Raw genomic sequence first — 22373 nt, 5'->3', positions numbered from 1 at the left:
TTTCCTTTAAAAAATCAGGACTTTTTTGGTCAATAAATCTGGATTTTTTTCGGTCAAAATTTGGAGATTTTTTTTTCCGTCAAAACAATGGGATTTTTTTCCTTCAAAAAATCTGGATTTTTTTCTAAATGCAAAATATTCGGAATTTTTTTTGTCAAAAAGTCGGGACTTTTTCTTTCAAAAAGTCGGGTCTTTTTCTGTCAAAAAAAAAATCTGGATTGTTTTTGTCAAAAAATCAGGATTTTTCCTTTTAAAAAGTCAGGACTTTTTCTGTCAAAAAATCTGGATTTTTTTCCGTCAAAATTTGGGGATTTTTTTTTGTCAAAAAATTAGCATTTTTTTCTGGCCAAAAATTGGGATAATTTTTCTGTTAAAACATTGGGATTTTTTTCCGTCAAAAAATCTGGATTTTTTTTCTAAATGCAAAAAATTTAGAATTTTTTTTGTAAAAAAGTCGGGTCTTTTTCTGTCAATAAAAATCTGGATTATTTTTGTCAAAAAGTCAGGATTTTTTCCTTTAAAAAGTCAGGACTTTTTCGGTCAAGAAATCTGGATATTTTTCGGTCAAAATTTGGGGATTTTTTTTTTTTGTCAAAAAATTAGCATTTTTTTTCTGGCCAAAAATTGGGATATTTTTTCTGTTAAAACATTGGGATTTTTTTCTGTCAAAAAATGTGGATTTTTTTTCTAAATGCAAAAAATTCAGAATTGTTTTTGTCAAAAAGTCGGGACTTTTTTTTCCAAAAAGTCGGGTCTTTTTCTGTAAAAAAAAATCTGGATTATTTTTGTCAAAAAGTCAGGATTTTTTTCCTTTAAAAAGTCAGGACTTTTTCTGTCAAAACATCTGGATTTTTTCGGTCAAAATTTGGGGATTTTATCTTTGTCAAAAAATAAAAAAAAAATTTCCGTTCCAAAATTTGGATATTTTTTCCGTCAAAAAATCTGGATTTTTTTCTAAATGCAAAAAATTCGGAATTTTTTTGGTCAAAAAGTCGGGAATTTTTCTTTCAAAAAGTCAGGTCTTTTTCTGTCAAAAAAAATCTTGATTGTTTTTGTCAAAAAGTCAGGATTTTTTCGTTCCAAAAAGTCAGGACTTTTTCAAAAGGTCAAAAAAATCTGGATTTTTTTCGGTCAAAATTTGGGGATTTTTTTTTTTCTGTCAAAAAATGTGCATTTTTTTTCTGTCCAAAAATTTGGATATTTTTTCTGTCAAAACATTGGGATTTTTTTACCATCCAAAAATCTGGATTTTTTTCTAAATGCAAAAAATTCTGAATTTTTTTCGTCAAAAAGTGGGGACTTTTTCTTTCAAAAAGTCGGGTCTTTTTCTGTCAAAAAAAATGTGGATTATTTTCGTCAAAAAGTCAGGATTTTTTCCTTTAAAAAGTCAGGACTTTTTCTGTCAAACAATCTGGATTTTTTCCGTCAAAATTTGGGGATTTTTTTTTGTCAAAATATTATCTTTTTTTTTTCTGGCCAAAAATTGGGATATTTTTTCTGTTAAAACATTGGGATTTTTTTCCGTCAAAATTCTGGATTTTTTTCCAAATGCAAAAAATTCGGAATTTTTTTGGTAAAAAAGTCAGGACTTTTCTTTCAAAAAGTCGGATCTTTTTCTGTCAATAAAAATCTGGAGTATTTTTGTCAAAAAGTCAGGATTTTTTCCTTTAAAAAGTCAGGACTTTTTCGGTCAAAAAAATCTGGATTTTTTTCGGTCAAAAAATCTGGATTTTTTTCGGTCAAAATTTGGGGATTTTTTTTTTTTGTCAAAAATTTTGCATTTTTTTTCCGGCCAAAAATTGGGATATTTTTCTGTTAAAACATTGGGATTTTTTTCCGTCAAAAAATCTGGATTTTTTTTCTAAATGCAAAAAATTCAGAATTGTTTTGGTCAAAAAGTCGGGACTTTTTCTTCCAAAAAATCGGGTCTTTTTCTGTCAAAAAAAAATCTGGATTATTTTTGTCAAAAAGTCAAGATTTTTTTCCTTTAAAAAGTCAGTACTTTTTCTGTCAAAAAATCTGGATTTTTTTCGGTCAAAATTTGGGGATTTTTTCTTTGTCAAAAAATGTACATTTTTTTTTTCCGTTCCAAAATTTGGATATTTTTTCCGTCAAAAAATCTGGATTTTTTTCTAAATGCAAAAAATCCTGAATTTTTTGGGTCAAAAAGTCGGGAATTTTTCTTTCAAAAAGTCGGGTCTTTTTCTGTCAAAAAAAATCTGGATGGTTTTTGTCAAAAAGTCAGGATTTTTTTTTTTTTCCAAAAATTTGTTTTTGTTTTTTTTTGTGAAATAATTAGGATTATTTTTTCCTTCAAAACATTGGGATTTTTTTCTGTAAAAAAATCTGGATTTTTTTCTAAATGCAAAAAATTCTGAATTTTTTGGGTCAAAAAGTCGGGAATTTTTCTTTCTAAAAGTCGGGTCTTTTTCTGTCAAAAAAAAATTTGGATTTTTTTCTGTCGAAAAAGAAAAATATAATAGTTCGCCTTATGGTCCGGAAAAAAAAAAGGTGGGTTGCATAGATTATGTATTGTGTGACAAATTAATAAAACAACCAAGCTGTTTTGAGCTTGAAAAATGGTTCTGGGATGATAATAGAATTTAAAAAAAAATAATAATAACTGAGGTTTTTAAGTTTCAGTTTTATGGCAAAGTAACTTGTGAGCATCCTCCAGGCCTTTGCTCCGCCCTCCCAGAGATAAAAACAAGGAGTGGTCGAGGCAGGGATCGCAGCCAGCCGACTCTTGAGGCTCCACACGGAGACTAGTCCTGGACCGGAAAGGGTGAGAGGGCTTCATGGGGCCAAGACCCGGAGCTGAACTTGGATATTAAACAAGCAGGAATGGCGCGGCGGTCTGGTGGGAGATGACTGTGCTGTCACTCCAAATGCAGTCTTCTTCCACTTTGGACATCTTTTCCTGTGCCTTGGAACTACTGCCACTCAGACGTTTGGAGAGTTAGGTAAGTGGAGGACATGTGACTCAATCAATCGGAGCATCGTTATTAAATTACTAAATTAAAGAATTACCGATGACATCCAAGCTTCTGATGAACACTCATTCTAGGAACTAAAATCTTAGGACATACAGTCGTAGTTAAAAAGTTGACGTGTCTTTGGGGCCAAACGTTTGAACACAACTCATTTGTTTTTTCTTAAGCACAAAAATTATAACTAAAATGATGAAAGCTGTGTTTTTGTTTGCGCTTTAATTTTGTTGACAGTTTAGAGAGAGAGAGAGAAATGCCTCTAGTGGCAATCTACAATAAAAATAGTCATGAAAATAAAGAAAACACATTCCGAAATGTTGACATGTACCGTACATTCTGTAGGTATGTATGTAATGTAGTAACATTCCGATTAAAATGTAGTATTTGCGTACTTTGCTAATTTCAAGCAAACTTTGTAACAAAACCTTACATTTTTGAGCCCGAACATAATGAGGACGGTCGACAAGTTTTAGAAGCCGATCCAGCTTTCAAGTAGCGGTATTGATAAGTGCTAAAAAAGAATCAATCCAATCCAATCCACGTTATTTATATAGCACATTTCAACAACAAAATGTTTCCAAACAATATTAAAAACAACAGTCAAATACTATCGTGAGATCCACCAATGACTGAATAAAAACATAAAAAATAAAAACAAATAGATGTAAAACCAATATAAAAACAATATGATTAAAAACGATTCTAAGGGTGAAACCAATTAGAACAGTAAATAGAAATGGAAATTTTAAAACACAGAGGACAACAAATGTAGTGTTAAAAGCCAGAGAATAAAAATGAGTCTTAAAACGAGACTTAAAACGCTCCACTACGAACATAGAGCATTAATCACTTACTGTACATTGTCTGCTCTCACTAGGATGTTTATATCTTCCCTTTTAGATGAAGAATAAATCATAACTAAACGCATGTTTAAAGACATGTTTTTTTTTTTGCGTCTTTCTCGCCAGTTGACCAAGGTCTCAGTTTATGTCAAGGACTACTTCTACTGGTGACAGGCATGATTTGTAATGAATAATTAACTCTCACCAACGCACAGGCCATGCAGCAGCTCACCGGCTCAACTTGTCAATATGGCAGCCTAAGCTAGAATCCTAAAATAGTTTATCTGCGCTAGCACATGCAATAACAAAATGCCTAAAACTTGGTCAATATTCAGGTCGCAAGATGTAAATGGGGTGCTGTTTGGTAGTTTTTGGATGTTTTTAGAGGGCTTTACGGGCGGAATAGTCTACTCCCGTCAGCTGCATTGTTAGCCACCTCCTAGTTGCTGTATTTTACGATTTAGAATGCATTAAAAACAACAACAAAAAACAACACGTGTGTTCTCGTTTCGCCCTTTAATGCCTTTCTGGGAGAACCAATCAAAACTGGGTTGAATTATTGAAGGATTCTATATTTCAAGGAACTTTATTGTCATTGCTCTTGCACAAACAATAGTCAACAACATCCATTTATAAGAAACATGTGCTTACCTTTTGGTTTAAACAACACTCGAACTAAACAATAAACATGTTTTATGGAGAAAATAAAAATTAAAAATCACTTACAGTAGGCATCTTTAGAATGGATCTGACTATAATTTAAAAAGGTTTCCCTTTAGGGGGCCTGTTTTTGTTGTCCCCTAGACAGGAGGAGGACAGAGTGGAGGTACACAGAACTTCAGAGGGTAAATTGTGCGAGAAAATGAGAGCAGACAGTGTTGACAAACAATGTTGCCACCTTGTGTGGGAACTGCGGGTGCAGAAACACAAAAGAAGAATCCCCGTGGGATGCGGAAACTGTCAGAAAAATTTTCCATAACAACAATATGAACATTACTTTAAGCATATTTTTTTTTACTTTTAAAATGCTATACTTTTAATTTTTTGCATTCAGTTTAACTCCAATCGCTACATTTATTCACGTCATTTTTGTATTCATCTATAATCTATTGATTACTGGTCAACTTTTGGCTCGTTAAACTTGGGAGACAGAATTTTTTTGCAGCAAACTTCTAAAAACGTCTTATTTACACTAGAGGGGTAAATAGGACGTTTTTAGACGTTTTTAATCCAGATTTTTGGACGGGAAAAAAATCCCAATGTTTTGACAGAAAAAAAATCCAAATTTTTGGACAGAAAAAAATCCTAATCTAAAAAAAAAAATAAAATCTGCAAATTTCGACCGAAAAAAAAATCCAGATTTTTTAACAGAAAAAGTCCTGGCTTTTTGACATTTAGAAAAAAATCTGACTTTTTGACAGAAATAATCCAGATTTTTTTGACATTTAAAAATACCTTGACTTTTTGAAGGAAAAAGTCCCGATTTTTTGACAGAAATAATCCAGATTTTGTGACATTTAAAAAAAACCTAGACTCTTTGAAAGAAAAAGACCCGACGTTTTGAAAGAAAAAGTCCCGACTTTTTGACAGAAAAAAAATCCCACCTTTTTGACATTTAGAAAAAAATCCAGATTTTTTTGACAGAAAAAAATCCCACATTTTTTGACAGAAAAAAAATCCTAATTTTACAGAACAAATCCCGAAATTTTGACATGAAAAATACAGGGTTTTTTTTGACGGAAAAAGTCTCTGCTTTTTGACGGAAAAAATCCTGGGTTTTTGACATTTACAAAAAATTCCGACGTTTTAATGGAAAACATCCCGACTTTTTTAAGAAAAGAATCCTGGTTTTTTGACGGAAAAAAAAAAATCCAGATTTTTTGGACAAACAAATCCCAATTTTTTGACAGAAAAAAAATCCCACCTTTTTGACATTTAGAAAAAAATCCAGATTTTTTGGACAGAAAAAAATCCCAAATTTTTTGACAGAAAAAAAATCCTAATTTTACAGAACAAATCCCGAAATTTTGACATGAAAAATACAGTTTTTTTTTGACGGAAAAAGTCTCTGCTTTTTGACGGAAAAAATCCTGAGTTTTTGACATTTACAAAAAATTCCGACGTTTTAATGGAAAACATCCCGACTTTTTAAAGAAAAGAATCCTGGTTTTTTGACGGAAAAAAAAAAATCCAGATTTTTTGCACAAACAAATCCCAATTTTTTGACAGAAAAAAAAATCCCGGCATAAAACATTCCAAGTTTTTGACAGAAAACAATCATGATTGTTTGACAGAAAAAAATCCCAACTTTTTCATAGAAAAAAAATCCAGATTTTTTTTTTGATAGAAAACAAAAGATTTTCTTGACCCAAAAACATCCAGGTTTTTTGGACTGAAAAAAAAAATCAGATTTTTTTTGGGACAGAAAAAAATCCAGAGTTTTTAAAAAAAAAAAACTCCCAATTTTTTGACGGAAAAAAATCCAGACTTTTTTAACAGAAAACATCCCAACTTTTTGACAGAAAAAAATCCCGATTGTATGACAGTCTTAACTCCAATCGCTACATTTATTTACCTCATTTATGTATTCATCTATAATCTATTGATTACTGACCAACTTTTGGCTCGTTAAACTTGGGACACAAACATTTTTTGCAGCAAACTCGTAAAAACGTGTTATTTTCACTAGTGGTGTTCCTCAAGGTTCAATCTTAGGTCCTCCTTTTTTTCGGGTTCAGTTAAAAAAACTTGAGAGAAACTCACATTTTTGCTGCGGGTTCTTAAAAACTCAAGAGTGCTATCATAGGAATTATCTTTGACTAGGGTTTTTTTTGCGGAAAATCCTTAAAAACAGCAGACAAAAGTGCTTTGTAACTCCACAAAAGTAAACAGACAGAAATAAAATGTCTACTGTAAAGGATGCTGGGTCTACAGCCAGTGTCCAACTCAAGACCCGGGGGCCAAATCTGGCCCCCCGCATCATTTGATGTGGTTATTGTGGTCCGTCACAACATTTAAGGTGGTCTGCCACCTTAAAAAAGTCTTTATTTATACAAGTGGTGTTCCTCAAGGTTCAATCGTAGGTCCTCTCTTTTTTTGAGTTCAGTTCAAAAAAACTTGAGAGAAACTCACATTTTTCCTGCGGGTTCCTAAAAACTCAAGAGTGCTATCATACAGATGAGTATTTACTATGTTTATTTTTTTTGCGGAAAATTCTTAAAAACAGCAGAAAAAAGTGCTTTGTAACTCCGAAAAAGTAAACAGACCAAAATAAAATGTCTACAGCCCGTGTCCAACTCAAGACCCTGGGACCAGATCTGATCAAATTGGGATTTTTGTGGTCAAAAAGTCTGGATTTTGTTTATCAAAAAGTTTTGTTTTATTTCTGTCAATAAGGGGAGATTTGTTTGTCAAAAAGTCGGGATTTTTTTCTCTCAAAAATCTGGATTTTTTTTTGCTGTGAAAAAGTCTGGATTTTTTCCTTAAAAAAGTTGGGGTGTTTTCTGTCAAAAAGTCAGAATTTTTTCTAAAAGTCTGGATTTTCTTCCGTCAAAAAAATGGGACGTTTTTTTCTGTCAAAAAATCTGGATTTTTTTGTTTTTCCGTCAAATTTCGGGATTTGTTCTGTCAAAAATTCTGGATTTTTTCTGCCAAAAAATTGGGATTTTTTTTTGTCTGTTAAAAAGGCTGGATTTTTTTTCTGTCAAAAAGTCAAGATTTTTTCTGTCAAAAAGTTGGATTTTTTTTCTCAAAAAATCAGGAATTTTTCTGTCAAAAATTCAGGATTTTTTTCTGTCGAAAAATTGAGATTTGTTTGTCAAAAAAATCTGGATTTTTTTCTCTCAAAAATCTGGATTTTTTTTCTCTGAAAAAATTGGGATTTTTTCCTTAAAAAAGTTGGGGTGTTTTCTGTCAAAAAGCCTGAATTTTTTCTAAAAGTTAAAAAGTCTGGATTTTTTCCGTCGAAAAGTCAGGACTTTTTCTGTCCAAAAAATTGGGATTTTTTTACCGTCAAAATTTGTTCTGTCAAAAAAAATCTGGATTTTTTTTTTTGTCAAAAAGTCTGGATTTTTTTTTCTGTCAAAAAGTCGAGATTTTTTCCGTCAAAAAGTTGGAATTTTTTTCGCCAAAAAATCAGGACTTTTTCTGTCAAAAATTCAGGATTTTTTTCGGTCGAAAAGTTGAGACTTGTTTGTCAAAAAGTCGGGATTTTTTTCTGTCAAAAAGTTGGGAGTTTTTCCATAAAAATGTTGGGGTGTTTTCTGTCAAAATGTCAGAATTTTTTCTAAAAGTTAAAAAGTCTGGATTTTTTTCGTCAAAAAGTCGGGACCTTTTCTGTCAAAAAATTGGGATTTTTTTTCCGTCAAAAAATCTGGAATTTTTTGTAAAAAAAATGGATTTTCTTTGTCAAAAGGTTGGTATTTTTTCTAAATGTGGAAAATCCTTAAAAACAGCAGACAAAAAGTGCTTTGTAACTCCAAAAAAGTAAACAGACCAAAATAAAATGTCTACAGTAGAGGACACTGGGTCTACAGCCCATGTCCAACTCAAGACCCGGGGGCCAGATCTGGCCCCCCACATCATTTAATGTAGTTATTGTGGTCCGTCACAACATTTGATGTAGTCCGCCATAACGTGTGGCTTCTAATGCCCGAGGTTTGACACCCCTTCTTTACATCAAAAATAATCACACATTGTATTGACACCCCTTCTTTACATCAAAAATAACCATGCACTGTATTGTGCTGTCTCCGTTCCAGGTATTTTCACAGAGGATCAACACATTTCCGACTAAGGGCCAGGATGAAGACGACGTTCTACTACCTGGGCTTTGTCCTTCTGGGGCTCCATGTCCTGCTCGCCCGTGGGCAGCTAGGATCCCAGAAACAGACGCCCGCCGATCCCCCGACCGCCACGCCGAGACGCGGGCTGGTGGAGCGGGACGTTCTGGGTCCGGTGAGGCCCAACGTCACCATGCCGCGCCGCAGAATGCCGCCCATGTGCAGCGCGCCCACGGAAATCCGAGACACCTTCAAGTACATCAACACGGTGGTCTCCTGCCTGGTCTTTGTGGTGGGCATCATCGGGAACTCCACGCTTCTGAGGATCATCTATAAGAACAGGTGCATGCGGAACGGGCCGAACATCCTCATCGCCAGCCTGGCTCTGGGCGACCTGTTGCACATCATCATCGGCATTCCCATTAACGTCTACAAGGTAACGGTTGACCTCGTCACGTGACAACAACACCCGTACGCAGTCATGACAGGGGGGGAGACTCTGCACACTACAAAATGTTGGGTTAACGACCCAGAAATGGTTCATGGTTTTGAAAACCTAGAAATTTTGTTAGAATAATACCCTCATGACCCCCAAAAAATGATTGCTCTTCATAAAAATAACTCCAAAATTTAACCCAAAAATCGCAACCCATAAATTGGGTTATCAAAATAACCCAGCATTTTTTCCTGTGTGCACACGAAAACATTTTGGGTTAAGAAATAATCCAATTTTAACACAACTGCTGGTTCAGATAAGAACAAACCCCTCATATGAGTTATTTTAACTCAACATTTTGGGTTAGTTTTTTTCAACCCAAATTTTGAGTTGAATTATTTAACCAAAATTATGGGTTATTCACAACCAAACTATTTGGGTTGAGTTATTTAACTCAAAAGTGGAGTTATGCTAACTCAATGTTGGTTGATTCATAACCCAACTTTTGGGTTGAATTTATTTTAACACAACAGCTGAGTTATGCTGACAACAATGTTGGGTTATTCCCAACCCAACTATTGGGTTGCGCACTTTAGCGGTCCTTGACCCAAAAGTTGGTTGGACATGCTGGTTAGAAATGCTGGTTTGTGCTACTCCTTCCCAACTAAAAACAACCCAAAAATGGTTGATAGTTTTGAAAACCCAGAAATGTTGTTAAAATAACACCCTTATAACCCCAAAAAATGGATTGTTCTTCAGAGAAATAACTCCAAAATTTAACCCAAAACTCGCAACTCATAAATTGGGTTATCAAAATAACCCGATTTTAACCCAACTGCTGGTTCAGAAAAGGACAAACTCCTTATTTGAGTTATTTTAACTCAACATTTTGGGTTAATGTTTTCAACCCAACTTTTGGGTTGAATTATTTAACCAGAAAGTTGAGTTATGGTAACTTAATGTTGGGTTATTCCCAACTAAACTAATAGGTTGAATTATTTAACACAAAAGCTGAGTTATGCTCACTACAATGTTGGGTTATTCCAAAACCAACTAAAAGTACATTTTTTTATTTAAAAAAAAAAAAAGCCTTTTACTCAAAAATGGTTCATAGTTTTTCAAAAACACAGAAATTGAGTTGAAATGATACCCTGATAACCCAAAAAATTGATTGCTCTTCATAAAAATAACTCCAAAATTTAACCCAAACCTAGCAACCCAATTTATGGGTTATCAAAATACACACTAAATAATGTTGGGGTAAAATATATCCCAATTTTAAACTAACTGCTGGCTCAGAAAAGGACAACCCCCTTATTTGCGATACTGTAACTCAACTTTTTGGGTTAATGTTTTCAACCCAACTTTTGGGTTGAATTGTTTAACCCAAAAGTTGAGTTATGCTCACTACAATGTTGGGTTATTTCAAAACCAAATAAAAGCACATTTTTAATTAAAAAAAAGCTTTTTACCCAGAAATGTTTCATAGTTTTTTAAAAACACAGAAATTGAGTTGATTGCTCTTCATAAAAATAACTCCAAAATTAAACACAAAAATCACAACCCATAAATTAGGTTATCACAATAACCCAGTTTAAGTTTGTGCACACTAAAAAATGTTGGGGTAAAATATATCCCAATTTTAACGCAACTGCTGGCTCAGAAAAGGATGAACACCTCATTTGAGTTATTTCAACTCAACATTTTGGGTTAATGCTTTCAACCCAACTTTTGGGTTGAATTATTTAACCAGAAAGTTGAGTTATGGTAACTTAATGTTGGGTTATTCCCAACCAAACTAATGGGTTGAATTATTGAACACAAAAGTTGAGTTATACTCGCTCAATATTGGTCGATTCGTAACCCAACTATTGGGTTACAAAAAATGTAACCCAAAAGTTTAAAAAAATAACCAAATTTTAACCCTACTGCTGGTTCAGAAAAGGACAAACCCCTTAATTGAGTTATTTTAACCCTACATTTTGGGTTGAAACCCCTAAAATGGAGTTAAGACAATACCCTTATAACCTAAAAACTGGATCGCTATTCATAAAAAAAAAAACTCACAACCCATAAATTGGGTTATCAAAATAACCCAGCATTTTTTTTTTTTAAATGTTGAGTTAAAAAACAATAACCCAATTTTAACCCAACTGCTGGTTCAGAAAAGGACGAACCCCTTATTTGAGTTATCTTAACTCAACATTTTGGGTTAATGTTTTCAACCCAACTTTTGAGTTGAATTATTTAACCAGAAAGTTGAGTTATGGTAACTTAATGTTGGGTTATTCCCAACCAAACTAATGGGTTGAATTATTTAACACAAATTTGAGTAATGCTAACTCAATGTTGGTTGATTCGTAACCCAACTATTCGGTTGAATTTATGTAACACAAACGCTGAGTTAAGCTCGGTACAATGTTGGGTTATTCCAAACCCAACTAAAAGTACCCTTTTAATAAATTAATAAAATACTTTACCTAAAAATGTGTTAATGAAAAACAACCCAAAAATGGTTCATAGTTTTGAAAACCCAGAATTTTTGTTAAAATAATACTCTTATAACCCCCAAAATGGATTGCTCTTCATAAAAAATAACTCCAAAATAAACCCAAAACTCACAACCCATAAATTGGGTTATCAAAATAACCCGGCATTTTTTTTTTTTTTAGAAATGTTGGGTTAAAAACAATAACCATATTTTAACTCAACTGCTGGTTCAGAAAAGGATGAACCCCTTATTTGAGTTTTTTTAACTCAACATTTTGGGTTAATGTTTTCAACCCAACTTTTGGGTTGAATTATTAACCAGAAAGTTGAGCTATGGTAACTTAATGTTGGGTTATTCCCAACCAAACTAATGGGTTGAATTATTTAACCCAAAAGTTGAGTTATACTCACTCAATGTCGGTCGATTTGTAACCCAACTATTGGGTTGAATTTTTTAACCCAAAAGTTAAAAAAATAACCCAATTTTAACCCAACTGCTGGTTCAGGAAATGACAAACCCCTTAACTGAGTTATTTTAACCCAACATTTTTGGGTTCAAAACCCAGAAATGGAGTTGATTGCTCTTCATAAAAATAACTCCAAAATTAAACCCAAAAATCGCAACCCATAAATTGGGTTATCACAATAACCCAGCATGTTTAAGTTTGTGCACACTAGATAATGTTGGGGTAAAGTATATCCCAATTTTAACGCAACTGCTGGCTGAGAAAAGGAAAGGACGAACCCCTTATTTGAGTTATTTCAACTCAACATTTTGGGTTAATTCTTTTAACCCAACTTTTGGGTTGAATTATTTAACCAGAATGTTGAGTTATGGAAACAATGTTGGGTTATTCCCAACCAAACTAATGGGTTGAATTATTTAACCCAAAAGTTGAATTATACTCACTCAATATTGGTCGATTCGTAACCCAACTATTGGGTTGAATTTTTTAACCCAAAAGTTAAAAAAATAACCCAATTTTAACCCAACTGCTGGTTCAGGAAATGACAAACCCCTTAACTGAGTTATTTTAACCCAACATTTTTGGGTTGAAAACCCAGAAATGGAGTTGATTGCTCTTCATAAAAATAACTCCAAAATTAAACCCAAAAATCGCAACCCATAAATTGGGTTATCACAATAACCCAGCATGTTTAAGTTTGTGCACACTAGATAATGTTGGGTTAAAATATATCCCAATTTTAACGCAACTGCTGGCTGAGAAAAGGAAAGGACGAACCCCTTATTTGAGTTATTTCAACTCAACATTTTGGGTTAATTCTTTTAACCCAACTTTTGGGTTGAATTATTTTACCAGAAAGTTGAGTTATGGAAACAATGTTGGGTTATTCCCAACCAAACTAATGGGTTGAATTATTTAACCCAAAAGTTGAATTATACTCACTCAATATTGGTCGATTCGTAACCCAACTATTGGGTTGAATTTTTTAACCCAAAAGTTTAAAAAAAATAACCCAATTTCAACCCAACTGCTGGTTCAGGAAAGGACAAACCCCTTATTTGAGTTATTTTAACCCACCCCAACAGAAACTTAGTCAAAACAATATCCTTATAACCCAAATATTGGATCGCTCTTCACAAAAAAAAAAACTTCACAACCCATAAATTGGGTTATCACAATAACCCAGCATTTTTTTTTTTTTTTAGTGTGCATACCTTTTTCGTGGTGTTATTACTTCCAGAGCCCCTTCTATCCCATTGTGTCTCTGGCATGTTATTAGGAGAATATTTTGTGTGTGTGTGTGTGTGTGTGTGTGTGTGTGTGTGTGTGTGTGTGTGTGTGTGTGTGTGTGAGAAGGTGGTTAAAATAATAGCTGGTGGGATTGTGCAAGGAACATAAGATTCACATTCCAGGCACACAGTTGTGTCCGACATCCAGAGGAACTTTGATGTCTGACAAAAACAAGGGTGGGGTTTTCTTGATCAGAGTGATGTCCGCATAAACCAATCAATCAGTTGCATTTTAGAACTCTCTCTCCCTCCAGCTCCTGGCGGAGGATTGGCCTTTCGGCGTGGCTCTTTGCAAGGTGGTGCCCTTTGTCCAGAAAGCCTCGGTGGGGATCACGGTGCTCAGTCTGTGCGCGCTCAGTATCGACAGGCAAGTCCACCTTTTCAACACATTCTATATTAGCCTACTATCAAAATGACTTTAAAAGCCTTATATAAGTGTTATAATGAAGGCAACATGTGATATAAGTGTCTATATTAGCTATATTAGCCTACTATCAAAATGACTTTAAACGCCTTATATAAGTGTTATTATGAAGGCAACACATGATATAAGTGTCTATATTAGCTATATTAGCCTACTATCAAAATTTCTTTAAAAGTCTTATATGAAGGCAACACATGATGTAAGTGTCTATATTGGACTACTATGAAAATGACTTAAAAATTCTTAAATAAGTGTTATGATGAAGGCAACACATGATGTAAGTGTCTAAATTAGCTTCAATAGCCTACTATCAAAATTACTTTAAAATAATTTTATAAGTGTTATCGTGTTATAATGAAGGCAACACCTGATGTTAGTGTCTATTTTAGCCTACTATCAAAATGACTTTAAAAGTCTTATAATGATAGCAACACATGATGTAAGTGTCTGTATTAGCTTTAATAGCCTACTATCAAAATTACTTTAAAATAATTTTATAAGTGTTATTATGAAGGCAACACATGATGTAAGTGTCTATCTTAGCTATATTAGCCTACTATCAAAATGACTTTAAAAGTGTTACAGTGAAGACAACACATGATGTAGGAGTCTATATTAGCTTTAACAGCCTACAATCAAAATTACTGTAAAAATAATTTTATAAGTGTTATTATGAAGGCAACACATGATGTAAGTGTCTATATTACCCTACTATCAAAATGACTTTGAAAGTCTTATAATGAAGGCAACACATGATGTAAGTGTCTATGTTAGCGATATTAGCCTACTATCAAAATTACTTTAAGAGTCTTATATAAGTGTTATAATGAAGGCAACACATGATGTAAGTGTCTTGTTAGCCTACTATCAAAATGACTTAAAAAGTGTTACATACTGTAAGTATCATAATGAAAGCAACACATGATGTAAGTGTCTTTATTAGCGATATTAGCCTACTATCAAAATGACTTTAAAAGTCTTATATAAGTCTTATAATGAAGACAACACATGATGTAAGTGTCTATATTAGCTATACTAGCCTACTATCAAAATGACTTAAAAAGTGTTATATACTGTAAGTGTCATAATGAAGGCAACACATAATGTAAGTGTCTATCTTACCTATATTAGCCTACTATCAAAATGACTTTGAAAGTCTTATATAAATTTTATAATGAAGGCAACACATGATGTAAGTGTCTATATCGGCTATAATAGCCTATTATCAAAATGACTTTAAAAGTCTTATATAAGTGTTATAATGAAGGCAACACATGATGTAAGTGTCTATATTAGCCTACTCTCAAAATGACTTAAAAAGTGTTATACACTGTAAGTGTCATAATGAAGGCAACACATGATGTAAGTGTCTATATTAGCCTACTATCAAAATTACTTTAAAAGTTTTATAATGAAGGCAACACATGATGTAAGTGTCTATATTAGCGATATTAGCCTACTATTAAAATGATTTTAAAAGTCTTATATAAGTGTTATAATGAAGGCAACACATGATGTAAGTGTCTATATTAGCTATATTAGCCTACTATTAAAATGACTTTAAAAGTCTTATATAAGTGTTACAATGAAGGCAACACATGATGTAAGTGTCTATCTTACCTATATTAGCCTACTATCAAAATGACTTTGAAAGTCTTATATAAATTTTATAATGAAGGCAACACATGATGTAAGTGTCTATATCGGCTATAATAGCCTATTATCAAAATGACTTTAAAAGTCTTATATAAGTGTTATAATGAAGGCAACACATGATGTAAGTGTCTATATTAGCCTACTCTCAAAATGACTTAAAAAGTGTTATACACTGTAAGTGTCATAATGAAGGCAACACATGATGTAAGTGTCTATATTAGCCTACTATCAAAATCACTTTAAAAGTTTTATAATGAAGGCAACACATGATGTAAGTGTCTATATTAGCGATATTAGCCTACTATTAAAATGATTTTAAAAGTCTTATATAAGTGTTATAATGAAGGCAACACATGATGTAAGTGTCTATATTAGCCTACTCTCAAAATGACTTAAAAAGTGTTATACACTGTAAGTGTCATAATGAAGGCAACACATGATGTAAGTGTCTATATTAGCCTACTATCAAAATTACTTTAAAAGTTTTATAATGAAGGCAACACATGATGTAAGTGTCTATATTAGCGATATTAGCCTACTATTAAAATGATTTTAAAAGTCTTATATAAGTGTTATAATGAAGGCAACACATGATGTAAGTGTCTATATTAGCTATATTAGCCTACTATTAAAATGACTTTAAAAGTCTTATATAAGTGTTACAATGAAGGGAATACATGATGTTAGTGTCTATTTTAGGTTTATTAGCCTATTATCAAAAGGACTTTAAAAGTGTGATAATGAAGGCAACACATGATGTAAGTGTCTATATTAGCGATATTAGCCTACTATCAAAATGACTTTAAAAGTCTTATATAAGTGTTATAATGAAGGCAACATAGGATATAAGTAGCTATATTAGCCTACTATCAAAATTACTTTACATGTCTTATATAAGTGTTATAATGAGGGCAACACATGATGCAAGTGTCTATAATAGTTATATTAGCCTACTATCAAAATGACTTTAAAAGTCTTATATAAGTGCTATAATGAAGGCATATATATATATTAACATATATATATATGTATATATAAATACACACATATATATATATGCAACCCAGGAAGCTGAAATATAAGTCGTGATGTAGATTCCAGGCCGCCATATCGCAGGTCTAAGTCACATGATCCACTCTTCAGGTACCGGGCCGTGACCTCCTGGAGCCGTATCAAAGGGATCGGAGTTCCGAAGTGGATGGCCATCGAAATCGCGCTCATCTGGATCCTGTCCGTCACCCTGGCCGTGCCCGAGGCGGTGGCCTTCGACATGATCACCATGGACTACAAGGGGGAGCAGCTGAGGATCTGCTTGTTGCACCCCATGCAGAAAACCGACTTCATGAGGGTGAGTTTGTAACTGTTGATCCGGCCAGGTCTGTTGACACAGCTGGCGAATGTGGGGGGGTGGGGGGTGGGGGGGGTACAGATGTGCGCGGTGGTATCACGTGGTCCGGGGGGAGGTGAATCAGAGTTCACAGAAAACGAGTCTGGGGAGCGATCACTGTCTTCGCTGGCGTGAAATACCGCACCCGGTGTCTGTTATCGCTTGAAATTGGACTTTTCTACCGATGTCCACTTGATAAATGAGTCGTTCAATGGACCGTGTCTGTGAGACACACCCGAATCAGGATTTATCGCCGTTTTTATTCCCCGCAGTTTTACAAGTCGGTGAAAGACTGGTGGCTGTTCAGCGCATATTTCTGCCTGCCGTTGGTCTGCACCGCCATTTTCTACACCCTGATGACCTGCGAGATGCTGAGGAAGAAGAATGGGGTCCAGATTGCGCTCAGTGACCACCTCAAACAGGTATGTCTGTGACGGCTTCCACCAGGGGTCCCCGAACCTTTTGACCCGGGGTCAAAGACATGGGATAGGATTGGACAGGCTGTATGTAGATTTAGATATTGCGCACAAAACGGACCCCCAACAAAGCAACGAGGAAGAGCCACTCCGTCGTAGGCTGCCCACTGGCTCTCAGCCAACGTCAGGTCCACGTGGATAAGTAAGAATGCGTCAGGAGGAATACACGCTGTTGTGTTCCGATCCGGGCTTCTGCCGGTCGCCCCCCAGATTCTTTAGATGACACATAAGCTGGTTATAAATGAATCCCAGGCAGAGTTGCTTATTTTGATATTTTATTACCAAAGCTTTGGGAGACCAATCTATATACAACCTTTCAATCGCATTGCCCAAATTGATCTAACATTCAAACGGGAAGAGATTACTTCTTGAATCCGCAAACTGCCCCCACCCTCCCCAGATGGGACATACAGGTTCCTTGTTCAACTAAAGATAAGATATTTCGGGAGTACTCCAATTTCCTACATTCCAAAGCTTCAAGGCTAACACACACAGTTTACTTGCTGACAAACAGAAAGAGAACAAATGGAAAAACATTAGCTGCTTAAAATATGACCAGACAAAGAAAAAACTCTAAAATATGGATATATGTAGATGTAACCTGGGAACACAAGTCTCGTGCTGAAAGATATAAACATCCCTTCAGTGAAAGCAGACGTTGTACAGTAAGTGATTGTTACGGGATGGCCTATCTCGGTTGGTAGAGCGGCCGTGCCAGCAACCTAAGGGGTTCCAGGTCCTAGTCACAGCTGTTGTGTCCTTGGGCAAGACACTTCACCCATTTTCTCCCAGTGCCACCTGCACTGGTTTAAAAATGTAACTTAGATCATAGGTTTCACTATGTAAAGTGGTTTGAGTCACTAGAGAAAAGCGCTATATAAATATAATCCCTAACTTTTACGGACAGAATTTCTAGGCGCAGTCAAGGGCGTTGAGGAGATCCGGTTTGGTTAGGGGGTCTGCGGTCCTGATGGCTTCATCTGGCTAGGATCTTCAGCTCTCACTGGATCGGTTCGCAGCCGAGTGTGAAGCGACTGGGATGAGAATCAGCTCCTCCAAGTCCGAGTCCATGGTTCTCTCCCGGAAAAGGGTGGAGAGCCATCTCCGGGTTGGGGAGGAGACCCTGCCCCAAGTGGAGGAGCTTAAGTACCTCAGAGTCTTGTTCACGAGTGGGGGAAGAGTGGATCGTGAGATCGACAGGCGGATCGGTGCGGCGTCTTCAGTAATGCGGACGCTGTATCGATCCGTTGTGGTAAAGAAGGAGCTGAGCCGGAAGGCAAAGCTCTCAATTTACTGGTCAATCTACGTTCCCGTCCTCACCTATGGTCATGAGCTTTGGGTTATGACGGGTACAAGCGACCAAATTGAGTTTCCTCCGCCAGATGGCGGGTCTCTCCCTTAGAGATAGGGTGAGAAGCTCTGCCATCCGGGAGGAACTCAAAGTAAAGCCGCTGCTCCTCCACATGGAGAGGAGCCAGATGAGGTGGTTCGGGCATCTGGTCAGGATGCCACCCGAACGCCTCCCGAGGGAGGTGTTTGGGGCACGTCCGACCAGTAGGAGGCCACAGGGAAGACCCAGGAGACGTTGGGAAGACTATGATCCACCGGGAGAAGCTGGACGAAGTGGCTGGGGAAAGGAAAGTCTGGGCTTCTCTGCTAAGTAAAGACGTGTTTTTGTCTCACATAAGGATTGTGAATGATAGGCAAAATTCCCCCAAAATTGTCCCCTTTAAGTCAACCCTAACATGACACTTCCCCTTTCCATCAATAAATCTTTTATAGCTAATAAAATATATTTTCAACAGAGTTCTTTGTGAAGGAGAATTCCCCATGGTACTCCGTATCAAAAAGGCATAGACAATCGCTCGGTCTCGTAGTGATTTATGTGTGTTTGAGCGCAGAGACGAGAGGTGGCCAAGACCGTCTTCTGCCTGGTTCTGGTATTCGCTCTGTGCTGGCTCCCTCTCCACCTCAGCCGGATTCTGAAACTCACCATCTACGACGAGAAGGATCCCAACCGATGCGAACTGCTCAGGTACGTCACGAACCGTGGTGTTTGACCGAACTGCTGGACTAACGGCCACGACCGTTTGTGCGATGCCCAGCTTCTTCTTGGTGTTGGACTACATCGGCATCAACATGGCGTCCGTCAACTCCTGCATCAACCCCATCGCGCTCTACATGGTCAGCAAGCGCTTCAAGAGCTGCTTCAGGGTAAGTTGCGGCTGAATGGAAAGTGTTTCTCTAGGTCAGGGGTTGGCAACCCGCGGCTCTTTGACCACTCTGATGTGGCTCAGCCGCATACTTGCCGACCGCCCGGAGAAGTCCGATAGATTTCCAAATTTCAGTGTCTCTATCAGAAACCTCCCGGGTAAACATTTTTCGATTTTCACCAAGACATCAACTTTGAGGGCGTGCCGTGATGACAATGCCTCTAACACCCTTTCTACATGTCATCGCGCCAGGATTTTCACCATGCTATCTGCGTGCCGGCCGGCCGGTCACGTTTTGGATGCGACCTCTATCCGAACGCACAAGGCATACTTGCTCAACAGCCATACAGGTCACACTGAGGGTTGTGATATAAATAACTTTAACACTCTTACTAATATGCGCCACACTGTTAACCCACATCAAACAAGAATGACAAAAAATCGGGAGAACATCCGCACTATATCCATCCATCCATCCATCCATCATCTTCCGCTTATCCGAGGTCGGGTCGCGGGGGCAACAGCCTAAGCAGGGAAACCCAGACTTCCCTCTCCCCAGCCACTTCGTCTAGCTCTTCCCGGGGGATCCCGAGGCGTTCCCAGGCCAGCCGGGAGACATAGTCTTCCCAACGTGTCCTGGGTCTTCCCCGTGGCCTCCTACCGGTTGGACGTGCCCTAAACACCTCCCTAGGGAGGCGTTCGGGTGGCATCCTGACCAGATGCCCGAACCACCTCATCTGGCTCCTCTTGATGTGGAGGAGCAGCGGCTTTACTTTGAGTTCCTCCCGGATGGCAGAGCTTCTCACCCTATCTCTAAGGGAGAGACCCGCCACACGGCGGAGGAAACTCATTTTGGCCGCTTGTACCTGTGATCTTATCCTTTCGGTCATGACCCAAAGCTCATGACCATAGGTGAGGATGGGAACGTAGATCGACCGGTAAATTGAGAGCTTTGCCTTCCGGCTCAGCTCCTTCTTCACCACAACGGATCGGTACAACGTCCGCATTACTGAGGACGCCGCACCGATCCGCCTGTCGATCTCACGATCCACTCTTCCCTCACTTGTGAACAAGACTCCTAGGTACTTGAACTCCTCCACTTGGGGCAGGGTCTCCTCCCCAACCCGGAGATGTCACTCCACCTTTTTCCGGGCGAGAACCATGGACTCGGACTTGGAGGTGCTGATTCTCATTCCGGTCGCTTCACACTCGGCTGCGAACCGATCCAGCGAGAGCTGAAGATCCCGGTCAGATGAAGCCATCAGGACCACATCATCTGCAAAAAGCAGAGACCTAATCCTGCGGTTACCAAACCGGAACCCCTCAACGCCTTGACTGCGCCTAGAAATTCTGTCCATAAAAGTTATGAACAGAATGGGTGACAAAGGACAGCCTTGGCGGAGTCCAACCCTCACTGGAAATGTGTCCGACTTACTGCCGGCAATGCGAACCAAGCTCTGGCACTGATCGTACAGGGAACGGACCGCCACAATAAGACAGTCCGATACCCCATACTCTCTGAGCACTCCCCACAGGACTTCCCGAGGGACACGGTCGAATGCCTTCTCCAAGTCCACAAAGCACATGTAGACTGGTTGGGCAAACTCCCATGCACCCTCAAGAACCCTGCCCAGAGTATAGAGCTGGTCCACAGTTCCACGACCAGGACGAAAACCACACTGTTCCTCCTGAATCCGAGGTTCGACTATCCGACGTAGCCTCCTCTCCAGTACACCTGAATAAACCTTACCGAGAAGGCTGAGGAGTGTGATCCCACGATAGTTGGAACACACCCTCCGGTCCCCCTTCTTAAAGGGGGACCGGAGATTTTCGCACTATAACACAACATAAACACGACAGAACAAATACCCAGAATCCCATGTATCCCTGACTCTCCCATTGTTTTCTTTACTTTGTGAAATGGCTCAAAATGGCTCTTTGAGTGGTAAAGGTTGCCGACCCCTGCTCTAGGTCTAAGGGGATTTGGCCACCCATCCAAATGATCAGAGTATGGATTTCCTGTGCCAGCCAGGATACGGACAAATGAGAAAGTGGCTTGTCTTATTTTGATTGACATTCTCTCGCTCTATCCGACTTCCCGCAGTCCTGCCTGTGTTGCTGGTGCCTGCCCGCCGAGATGCTGATGTCGGACGAGAAGCAGTCCTGCATGAAGCTGAAGGTGTCGGAACGGGCCTCCGACCAGAGCAACTCCCGTATGACCAACCGGTCTACCACGGCCTGAGAGGACCGAAAGCCACCAATGAAAGCAAACCCAAAGAACGAATCGAAAGAGTCTCAGTCCCGGGCTTCTGAATCCTTCGAACCGAGAACATCGTCCGCATCGTTCGAAGACTGTGAGGAATAAAAATGCGGATATTGAAGGAGGACTCTGGAGGTGAGTGGAGTGTCCGTGCTAATAAAAAACGAAGTACTGGAATTGTACGTATTATACCCTGAATAAATGGGATCCTCCGAACACCCCTTTGAGGAAACGTCCAATAAAGACGTTGGATTAAGCAAAGAACGGACTAAGTTAAACGCTACACGTCTGGTGTGATCGGCACCAAGTGATACCAGAACGGTCGAAGACTTTGAAGCATTCTTCGACCGCGCCGTGTGAACTGTTTGCGGATCATCCCGAACAGTGCTTCCCTTCTTATCATTTCTCAAACGACCGAGCATTCCGAGTCCGTATCGACCCGTTTGACATCCAGATTGTCCTCTCTTTTGTATCGTTTTTTCATGGTGTATATAAAGTATATATCAAATAAATAAGCAGCGTATCTGGTGTGCGTTCACGGCTGTTACCGGGGCCAGTGGTTTTGTCGTTGCCCCGTTGTCGCGTCCGGGTGCGATTGATTAAAGTGTGAAGGCAGGCGGCATCATGGGACGGGGTAGGCGAACACAGGGCGTTATTGTGGT

General features: G+C 37.8%; 1 protein-coding gene across 1 annotated transcript; it reads left to right on the top strand.

Annotated features, from left to right (window-relative positions):
- The first annotated feature begins 2400 nt into the window (after positions 1-2400).
- Positions 2401-22226, top strand: ednrba (endothelin receptor Ba). The gene is made up of 8 exons (XM_061891326.1): positions 2401-2963; positions 8593-9049; positions 13550-13662; positions 16519-16723; positions 17035-17184; positions 19140-19273; positions 19344-19452; positions 21556-22226. The coding sequence occupies exons 2-8, from the start codon at positions 8636-8638 to the stop codon at positions 21691-21693; spliced, it is 1263 nt and encodes a 420-aa protein (XP_061747310.1). The 5' UTR covers positions 2401-2963; positions 8593-8635; the 3' UTR covers positions 21694-22226.
- The last annotated feature ends 147 nt before the right edge of the window (positions 22227-22373 follow it).

The sequence above is a fragment of the Nerophis ophidion genome, linkage group LG02, assembly GCF_033978795.1.
Source record: "Nerophis ophidion isolate RoL-2023_Sa linkage group LG02, RoL_Noph_v1.0, whole genome shotgun sequence".
NCBI lineage: Eukaryota > Metazoa > Chordata > Actinopteri > Syngnathiformes > Syngnathidae > Nerophis > Nerophis ophidion.
Note: the sequence above shows the minus strand (reverse complement) of the source record. Positions and strands in the feature narration are given on the sequence as shown.